The sequence below is a fragment of the Aethalodelphis obliquidens genome, unplaced genomic scaffold (genome assembly GCF_003676395.1).
Source record: "Aethalodelphis obliquidens isolate GAN/ISIS:26980383/991018 unplaced genomic scaffold, ASM367639v1 scaffold69, whole genome shotgun sequence".
NCBI lineage: Eukaryota > Metazoa > Chordata > Mammalia > Artiodactyla > Delphinidae > Aethalodelphis > Aethalodelphis obliquidens.
Window position 1 is genome coordinate 8,350,859 of NW_020838013.1, and position 10,445 is coordinate 8,361,303.

The window sequence follows — 10,445 nt, forward strand, 5'->3', positions numbered from 1 at the left end:
CGTGGATGGATCTAGAGACTGTCATACAGAGTGAAGTAAGTCCGAAAAAAAAAATCAAATATCGTATAATAACACATATATGTGGAACCTAGAAAAATGGTACAGATGAAAGGGTTTGCAAGGCAGAAATAGAGACACAGACGTAGAGAACAAACGTATGGACACCAAGGGGGGGAAGCGGCAGGGGGTGGGGGATGGTACGTATGGACACCAAGGGGGGAAAGCGGCAGGGGGTGGGGGATGGCGGGATGAATCTGGAGATTGGGATTGACATGTATACACTGATGTGTATAAAACAGATAACTAATAAGAATCTGCTGTATAAAAAATAAAATTCAAAAAATAAAAATAAAATAAAATACACAAGCTGACCTACGCAGGGCGCTCAGATGATGCCACTGTGCACAGCGTTCGACAGCGCGGGTGGTTACCGTGAGACCCTCAGCAGTTTCCAGGCAGGCTGCTCAGTGGCAGAGTCTGACACATCTCCACTCTCCCCCTCCCCCTCTCCTGCTAGCTGGCCTGGCGGAAGTGCCGCTGCCACCTGCTCCTGCATCCTGAGATGCTCCCGCGTCCTGAGATGCTCCTGCGTCCTGAGATGCTCCTGCTTGGGTGGGGCTGGCGAGCAGCTCAGGAAGGAGCCCCTAACCTGTTGGGATTACTGAAGGGTTCCACACCAGGGGACGGCACGGACTGTCTGTAATCCTACGAAAGATGCAGTTTCTGTTTCTTTCTTCCTCCTTTCTGAGAATTAATAAATAATAGCGTCAACTAAAAGGGGGGGGGAAGGGGGCTGCCAAGTACACTGGGTTCCTGCCCGGCCTGTCTGCATTTCCAAGAAGCAGCTGAAAGGGCGTAGGAGTGGGTGCTGCCCGGGCAGGCCTGGGGCAACCTTCCCCCCGCCCGCCCCGCGCCCTGGCTCCTGCCAGGCCCTGGGTGGGAGCTGAGCTGGGATCTGTCTTCCATCCCTCCCCACCCACATGTGCTGGCCCAGTGGTCACCCCAAGTCCTGCCCACGTATTCCAGGAGTGACAGGGACACCCACGCATCAACGTGCTCCCTTACTTAGCAGCTCTGACGCTCTCAGAGACAGATGACAGAAGGGGCAGCTCCGTCGTGACCCGGGAAGGGCCTTGGCTCTGAGCCGCTCTGCTCCCTAACCCGCCACCGCAAGGGGTGCACACTCTTGCTGGGAAGGTGTGCCACGAAGTGCCCATGCAGCTCGGCAACCAGGAGGCCCTGGGGGCCTGGAGACCCTCCCCAGGAGAGCAGTGAAGGCCACAGGCAGGAAACACCCTTGCAGACACCGGGATAAGTCAGAGGAAAGAGGTGCAGCAAAGACCCTTTGAGGATGGGATGTGGAGGGTCAGTGGGGGCAAAGGGCACCACCCTTGGGCTGGGCGGGGACCTGGGTCCCTGGAGGCTGACCCTCCATCTCCACCCACCATGAGAACAGGGTGACGCGGGGCCCGACTCAGCCTTCCTGGGGGGTGGGCAGCGACCCTACGGCCCTGTTGTGCCCTCCGGGAACACAGCCACCCAGCTCAAGGTGGGAAGGAAGTACAGAGAGAGGAGCAGGGACCCTCGCCTCAGCCAGGAAGTGGAAACTACCCACCAGGCCCCTCGACGTCAGGAAGCCGCCTGGACTGGCCTCTAAGAATAGCCACAGGGGCGGAAGAGGACACTGGCCCTCCTGGGCCCCGCCAGCTGCGGGATGCAGGAGCCCCTTGTCGCCGGGAGGGGAGTGCAGGCCCCCGAGGACACCCTGCCACCTCTCTGGGCACAGCGGAGTGCGCCTTGGGAACCCGCAGGGCCTGCCTGCTTCCTGGGCCCGTCCCCGAGCCTACCTACCACCCACTGCAGGCGGGGAGGCCGGGAAGCAGCCTGCTCCCCGGCCCTACACCCACCCCACTGGCTGAAAGGGCCCCTCCTGTGGGATGTCCCTGTGTCCCCTCAGCCCCTGCAGCGAGGGGCGTGTGGACACAGACGTCCCAGCCACCTGCCGGCAAAGGGCACTCGAGGGGCTGCAGCGGGGCGCACACATCAGACAAGGAGGGTCTGGGTAGGCTGGGGAAACACTGGTCGGAAGACAGGAGGTGGGTGGGCCCAGGCAGGGGCCAGAGGTGAGTGGAGGGGCCCCGGGGCAGGCCGGGTTCTCTGGCCGCCACGTGCTCCCCGCACAGCCCCAGGCACAGCCCCCCACCCTTAGCGATTCCCTGGCCCCTGCCTGGAGCTGTGCAGGCCACAAACCACAGTGGTTGAAGGACCGGCCCTGGTTTCCAGTCTGCCTCCACCACTTCCTCATGTGGGCACTCGGGACCTCGGTCTCCTTATCGCTCCAGTGGGCCAGCTGGAGGCAAAGGGCATAGCTCCAGCCCAGTGCCCGCCTGGCACAGGGGAGCGGGACTTCGTGTGCGTCCGAGCCGTTATCTCGGGGACAGAGGGGAAGACTGTCCGTCCAGCAGGCGGGTGGCCGAGCCCCTGGGATGGGGAGCAGAGAGGGCCTGGCCCGTGTGAGACAAGACTCCCCGTGAGCTCCGGGGGCGGGCAGGACTGCACAGGGTGCTTCCCAAACCCGCCGAGCACCCCCGAGACCAATGCCATCAAGCTCTGGGGCTCAGGCCTCCCAGCACCTGGGGCTGGAGACCAGGAAGGCGGGCGGCCCGAGGCCCTCCCTTCTGTTCCCCTGCAGCCCCGGGGTCATGGCCTGACCTCCACATCCCCGCCAGGAGCCGGCTGCTGGGTACCAGACTCAACGCCCAGCTGCAGGTGACGTGACAGGTAAGGCGGGTTACAGGGCGCCGTTAGACATTCCCCGAGGGAGAGTTATGACCCAGGCCGGCCTGCGTGTGGGAGTTGGAACAGAAGACTCCCGTGGGACGGCTCGGGATGCCAGGGGGCCGCCCAGCCCCGCACTCCGCACGGTCCCAGCTTCCCGTCCTTCACCTTCTCCACAATCATCCTGTTACCCCAGTAATTGCGGGCAGGGGGAGCACTAACCTTCCAAAGTTAGAAGGGGCGTGGCTTCAAAGAAGGGGGCAAGGGGGCTGCCCGCTCCCCAGGCCTCTGTGGCGTCCGGACCCCCATGACCGGGCTCTCGACCACCCTGCCTCAGCGCCCTCCCCCACCACGCACCGAGCGCCAGCGCTAAGGTGCCTCCCTGCCCGCCGAGCCCCGCAGCCCTCGAGCCCAGGGAGGGCGGCTACGCACCAACAGGCACCCCTGCGACCACGCGCTGCTGGCCGGCCAGCGAAAGGAGACCTACGGCCAGCTGATCGGCCACCCCTGGGGCCAGGACCCCTGCCCGCCTGTGGGGATTCCCCCAGCACCTGGGGGCCCACCTAGAGCCCCAGGTGGTCTTGCGTGAAGCAGTACTTAGGCCAGTACAAAGTGTGGGGGCGGGGGAGGGGCACCGAAGTCCAGAGGCGGGTCACACCACACCTGCCGGACACCTGGGAAGGGCCGATTCGACGTGAGCTTGGTGCTCCACGCAGCGCGAGGAGTCCCGGCACGGGGCCATGCTGCCTCCAGGGCGAAACCCCCAGCCCTGGCTGCGGGCCCGGCCTGCGTCTCGGGGGGCGGGCAGAGCCAGGGTCCCCGCATTTCTCCCCCACCCCTACCTGGGGCCCTCTCCAAAACGCTGCACAAGTGCAAAGGTGGCGTCTGCCCCTCCCACGGGTGTCCGGACTCTACACCTTATTGATTTTCATGGCTCTTCCCTGTCATGGGATTTCAGGCACTGAAATGAAGGCGGGGGGTGGGGGGGTAGATTATACGCGAGGGGGGCGCTTTGGGGGCCCATCTCCCTGTCTGGACTTGGAAGCAGTATGAGTTAGGGATTGGGGTGAACTCAATTTCTGGAGGCACACTGAGCTGGGGGTGGGGCTGGGGGAGGGAACCCCACAGGGTGGGCACCGCATGGGCACTGGAGCCGAGCCGGCCAGGGTCCCAGGCTCCCCGCCTCTGGCTGCAGCTCTGCACCCCGTAATGCCCAGACGCTCTCCCTGGGGCCAGCCCGTCCTGGGCACAGACCACAGATTTCCTCTTCTCAGCAGGCCCTGGCCCAACGGCCGTTTCCCCAGAGCGTGGCAGCCAGATGCCCGGGGGCACCAGGGGAGCTCACCTGCCCTCCCACTGAAACCAGGAACAGGAAATCCCTGCCCCCAGCCAGAGCCCGCCTGGGTCACATCCCCTCTCCGAGAAGGAAGGCGACAGCACCACTAAGTGACAGGCAGCCTTGTGCTGTCCGGAAGCAAGAATTTAAAGCCAGTTAGCAGGGCTTCCCATCAGCCCCACTCCCAGCCAGGTCTGGCCGAACGGCCCCTGCTACCTCTGGAAGGAAGCCCTGACTGCATCCGGCTGGAGGAGCCGCCAGTCCCGGGGGGGCCACTGCTGCTGCCCCTGCAGAGGAGAGGCTGTGATCACACCCATTTCACAGATGAGGCGAGCAGGGCTCACACGGGGCGTGCGCCCGCCCCAGGTCGCCCCAGGTCGCCCACTCGAGTGGGGTGAGCAGGGAAGCAGGGGCAGGCACCTCTGCTCATCCTGAGCTGCTCCGGCAGCAGGGCCGAGCCCCAGTCACCTCGCCAGGAAGCTCCCGGGCCCACCCCACCCGCGGGAATTCCATGCCCTCGGGGGAGCATCTGCACAGTCTCCCCAGCTCGGGCCGGGCCGCTGCTCTTCGGGCCGCTGCTCTTCCTGCCGTGTCCCCACCTCACACCTCCGGGCCCGGCGGGCCAGGGGCCCCCAAAGCAGGCTGGGGTCAGGCGTGCTGAGTGCACACAGCCCGGGCCCCGGGGTCTGGCGCCGAGAGGTGGGACAGCAAGTGTGTGTGCTGGTGTGTGTGGGTGTGCACGGTGACTGGCTCCTTCTCAAACAGCATGCCAGCCTGCCTCTGACGCTGCCGCCCACGGGGGAAGGCTTTACTCTCTGAAATGAAACTTTAAAAAGTGCCCAGATCCAGGGACTGGCTCCTGCCCAGATCCTGGTGGCGCAGTGGTTGAGAATCCGCCCGCCAATGCAGGGGACACGGGTTCGAGCCCTGGTCCGGGAAGATCCCACGTGCTACGGAGCAACTAAGCCCGTGCGCCACAACTACTGAGCCTGCGCTCTAGAGCCCGTGAGCCACAACTACTGAGCCCGCGAGCCACAACTACTGAAGCCCGCAAGCCTAGAGCCCGTGCTTCACGACAAGAGAAGCCACTGCAATGAGAAGCCCGTGCACCGCAACCAGAGAAAGCCTGTGCACGGCAATGAAGACCCAACAAACCAAAAAAAAAAAATAAGCCCAGATCCAAATCCAGACCCCCGTCCTCAACCTCCTGACCCAGCTCCCACCCCCAGCGCCCCCTTACTGCACGGTGGCCAGGTGCACGGTGAGTGGGTGGGGCTGGGCACCAGGAGCCCTCCCTCACCCACTGGATCCTGCGGGGGCCTCCCAGGCGTCACTGCCTACACTGGCCAAGGAATGCGGTCTTCCCTACCAGCCACCATGCCCAACACCCATTTCCTGAACTAATCCGACAACAACCCCAGGGGAAGGACCCCCCGCTTCAGCAGGGAGGAAGCCGAGAACCACAGCAGCAGGGTGGAGACTCCACTGAGGTCCAAACCCCGGCACCATGCTCTCGGCCAAGCGATGCTGGGGGAGGAGATGCACAGAGAGCGCCCCCCCCCCACCTGCCTGGCTCAGCCTGGCATCCCACCACAGGGGGCAGCCCAGCGTGGGTGCGTGGGGCCTTGCTGCCCCTGGAAGCAAATGCTCCTCTGGCCTGCTGGGCATGCCCAGGGAGGGAGGGAAGGGGAGAGGCCTCAGAAACAATTCCTTAAGCCCGAACACAAAGTGGCCCAGGGTGGGGGTGGGGATGTGTCAGGCCTCCACCCCTGCTGCCTGGGAAATTACCAGAGGTACCCAGGCTGAGCTGGGGGTGGGGTGGGGGAGCCTGCCCTGGAGACCGCTCATGCTGTGCAGGTGGGAGGGACTCACCTCGCCCCTACACTCAGTCCAAAGGCAAGAATCCACTCCTGCTAAGTCCCCTTCCTCCGCCCCCCTCCCCCTCCCACCAGGGCCCTCCCAGGCTCTGCGGGTACAGACAGGCTCAGGGGCTGGCAGAGGGGTGTCCCGGTGACACCCCTTGCCAAGACCACCCCTTCAGCAAAGGCTGCCCGGCCCACCCTGGCCCATCCTGATGGCCTAACCACTCCCACCCCCAGGGCAGAGGCTGCTGGCTACAGGACCCCCACCAGTGCCCCTGCAGGGAGGATGTGACACCTCCACTCCGTGTCCAGTCCCTGCACTCCCCACCCCAAATACCTCAGTGCCCCGAGGTCCACCCTGGGACCCTTGGCCGTCCAGATGGCAAACAGATGTCCCCAGGCCCACACACTTCTCCAGAAGCCATTTTAAAAGTTTACCCTCCCAGTGTCAACTTAAGAAAGCACCCACCCGACGTTGTCCTGGTCCTCCGTGACAAGGGGTGAGCAGCCTGGGGTGGCGGAGAAGCAAGAAGGGGCCAGGAGGGGGCCCGAGTCACTCTGCCCAGGGGACCGCAGGGGACACAGGACACAGCTGTGAGAGGGGCTCCCGACAACCATTCCTGGTCCCTCCAGGCCAGAAGGAGATCTCCACCCCCTAATTCCAACACTGACAGGAAATGGAAACAAAAGCCACAGCTTCATCAGTCACAGGCCAGCAGTGAAGACTGAGGAGGAAACACAACTCAGGCCAGCAGCCCACAGACCCCAGGAGACCCTCCCGCACCCTGAGACGTCCAACCCGCGGGCTCCTCTTTCCAAAGCGGCCTCCCAAGCCCAGACCTGGACATCCACCCAGCCCCGGCACCCCTGGGGCTCGGAAACCCCAGGTCTCCAGGCTCCCTGCCTGTGCCAACTCAGAACACCCGCCCAGCCCCTTGCCCCTCACAGCCTCCACGGCGCCCCAGGGGGAGGACGGGCTGGAAGGTCAGGCTGGGTGAGGAGGGGAGGAAGATGGGGCTCCACAAGCTGGGGGCACCAGGGGGGAGGCACCCCAGCACGCGGGCCACCCGGGGCCCAGGGCGCTTCCTCTCTGCGCTTCGCCCCGGCCCGGACCCCCATACGACCCTCAGGGTGGCGACAGCAGGCAGGAGGGTGAACTGGACTGGGCCCAGGATGGGGTGGACGGTCCCCAAGACTCTGGCAGAGTGCGCGCACCCCGCCCCCCCGCCCCCGCCACCGCACTGGGCCGCCCATCTAGGGGCGGTGGCCCGATGAGCTCATGGGGGCGGGGCGTCTGGAGCCCCGCCCTCGAGCCCCTCAGTCCCCGCGAAGCAGGGTGGTCCCAGAAACAGCGGCCAGGAGGGCTGAAGCAGTGGCCGGGTAATGGGTTCGGAGCGCGCACCCACCGCACCACCACCATCACCAACCGGGAACAGACCCCAGGTCCCCAAACGGCCCGGCCCGGCCGCGGGGCTCTGGGGTCCCGACGCGCAGAGGCCCGAAACCCGTCTTGGAGCCCCCCGCCCCACCCTCGAGGTGCACGGCGGCCCCAGACGAGCCCCACCGCTGCGACCCACCGGCCTAGGACCCCCCACCACGCGCTCGGCGCACACAGGTGGCCCTGCAACTTGGCGGCCCGGTTGCGCCCCCTTGGCAGGGCCTAGCGGGGCGCGGCCTGCCAGGCTCGGGGAGCGCCCTCCCACCCGCGGCTCCGGGCTCACCCAGAAGACGAAATTGAAGACGAAGAGCAGGTACTTGATGCACTTGGTGCAGCCCTCCACCCCCATGGCGGCGCGGGCGGCGGGCGGCCTGCGGGGCGCGGGCCGGTCCTGGGCGGCGGGCGCGGGGCCTGGGCGCCTGATCGGCAGCCGGTGGCCTGGCGGGCGGCTGGGACGCGCGGACGGGGGTCAAGAAGGGCGCTGGAGGCCGGGCCGAGAAGCACGCCTGTGTCTTTGCCACCGTTGCGCGCTCGCTTTCTGGCCGGGCGCGCGCCCCACTCCGTCACTTATAGGGCGCAGAGGCCACGCCCCCGAGGCCCCGCCCCCGACCCTGCCGCCCGAGCGCGGAGAGGCAGCAGCCGCAGCCCCCAGCCCAGCCCCCGGGGGGCGGGACGCACGTCCCTTCCCCCCTCGCTCACACACATCGGGGTGTCAGACCTGGTGCAGTCAGGACCCCGGGGGCTGGGCACAGAGTGCCAGGCGCGGCACGCGTCCCTGGGCTGCAGGCGCGCTCGGATTCCCCTAAGGGGCCGCGCCGGAGGACAGGCCTGCAGGCGGGGAAAACTGCTTCCCCTCCTCCCTCAGGCGCCTGGGACTATGGTAGCAGGCCCCGCGGAGGAGGTGATGCACGGGCGCCAGCTCTGCCGAGATAGCAGCGCGCTTGGTTCACAGCGCTCCCGGGATAGGAACCCGGGTGGCGGTTGATGCGGCCCTGGCCTGAAGGTCCCGGAAGGCGAGCCTAGGCCGCCAAGCCCTTGTCCCGTGGAAGGGGGAGTCCCTGAGGGCTGTTGGAAGAGTCTGTGCTGGAAAGGTCACAGACAGGGTGTCCCCCAGGCCAGGGTTGTGTCCAAGAGGCCCAAGCCGCTTATGGAACCTCCAGGTGCTGTGTATTTCCGGCACAGCCTGGTGGCGCCAGTACCGCAGGGGGCCGGCCCCACACTCCTGCTAAGGAGGCAGAGGGCTAAGGAGGCAGAGAGGCGAGTCATCAAGCATTCTCCCCAGGTGACAGCAAGGTGACATGCAGCTGGAGAGATGAGAGCTCTGCGTCTGCAGTAACCCTGGCACGAGTGACTACTGACCACTTGCAAGGTGGCCAGTGCCACCGCTGGGGACTGAAGTTTTCATTTTGCTCACTGTACAGTGGTTTGAATTTCAGTAGCAGTGGGCGGCCGGAGCGGTGCGGTCGTACTCATCGGGACTCTGGTCGTTTTGTAGTTTCCTTGGTGACTTATTGTAAAGTTTGTTTTGGCTTCACGCTTATGTAAGAGCCACAGGCACAAGTGTGGGGTTTGTGGGTGTCGAAGGGACGTTACAACAGAGGTACCAACTTTGGGGGTCTGCCAGATTCTTTCTGTCGAAGAGGAGGCAGAACAGGTCTTCAGTGTGAAGAATCGCTTGTCTAGGTACCCTGCCCTCCCATCAGCTCCCTGCTGCCCACAGTGATAGGGACATTTCCTGCCAAAGGTGTGGGCTGTCCCTTCCCTGGGCCCTCTGGGGAAGGGGAGGGGCAGAGAGCCCCCCTCAGGGAGTGGCAAAACCACGCACCTGCGTCCTCGGCCCGCCATCCCCCAAAGTGGGTCGCGCCTGGCCAGCTTGTTCTGTTCTCTCTGCTTCAGTCCTGCATTTAGTGGGTGCCAGCCGTGTGCCAGGCCTATTCCAGGCGCTCGCTGTGAGGAGCTGGACAGCCAGGACCCCTTCGCTTGAGGACCTTCGGCCCTGGTGAGGGTGACAGATGTCACCCCACGATGATCATGTCAGTGCTGCAAAGGGGGGGGGGAGTTCTGAGGATGTGTGACAGGTGGGGGTGGCACTCCTCCCCGTGGGTCCTGGAAGGAATCAGCCACGGAGCCAACCCTGAGGGGTGCTGGGGGGAGCTTTCCAGGCAGAGGGGTAGCTTGGAGGAGTGGAAAGGAAGCTGGTGGGGTGGGCGCAGAGGATGTGCGAAGGGCTGGACTTGAGGTCTGAGGTTGGGGCCAGCGGTGAGGTCAGGGGCCAGGTGGGCTGGCTCTTGGGCCTGAAGGTCAGAGTGGAGCTGCACTGGATTCTGGCCCCAGTGGGAGTGACTGGGGGTATTCCACAGGGGAGCCTCAGGCCTTGCCCCTGTGAGGTAGCTCGCGTGGTTATGGGGGTTGGGAATGACCTGCCGTCTGCACACTGGCGGCCCAGGAAGGCCAGTTTGGTGATGTCGTCCAGTCTGAGTCTGGAGGCCTGAGAGCCAGGGGAGCGGATGGTGTAAACCCCAGTCTAAGGGCAGGAGGAGGTGACGGGAGCTGTCCCAGCTCAAGGGGTGGGGCCAGAAAAGGGCACATTCTCCCTCCCCTGCCTTGTGTTCTGTTCAGGCCTCGGGGACCAGATGGTGCCCTCCCACCTGCTCTCCTGCGTCCGCGATTCAATGCTGATCTCACCTGGAAACACCCCCCCCAGACTCCCCCAGAAGTAATGTCCCGCCTGGGCGCCTGGGGCCGGTCATGTTGACACAACAGTACGTATCCCAGGGAGCGGTGACATGATGTGTGTGCCAGTGTGATCGGGGGCAGGGGGCGCCCCGCGGGGATGTCCTGGGGAAGGCTCCCGGTGTTGGCTGGACTGCAACGCTTTCCATCCCAGCTCCAGGACGCATGGACAAGCTCCCAGAGGGGCTGTGTTAGAGAATGAGGGAGGCGAGGCAGAGCTTGCTATGCCTGGGATGGGACACCCCGTCCCTGTGCTTCCCTTGCCCTGCAGCCCTGGCTGCCCTAGGAAGGGGAGCTG

The 10,445-nt window shown here is 65.0% G+C and overlaps 1 protein-coding gene across 1 annotated transcript in view; it reads right to left on the reverse strand.

Annotated features, from left to right (window-relative positions):
• The window catches only part of CD81 (CD81 molecule), a 19,039-nt gene extending 11,102 nt beyond the window's left edge, over window positions 1-7,937 (reverse strand). The window contains exon 1 of the mRNA XM_027090863.1: window positions 7,698-7,937. Coding sequence (XP_026946664.1) covers window positions 7,698-7,763 — 66 coding nt within the window. The 5' untranslated portion in view covers window positions 7,764-7,937. The remainder of the gene's footprint in view (window positions 1-7,697) is intronic.
• Between the last annotated feature and the right edge of the window lie 2,508 nt (window positions 7,938-10,445).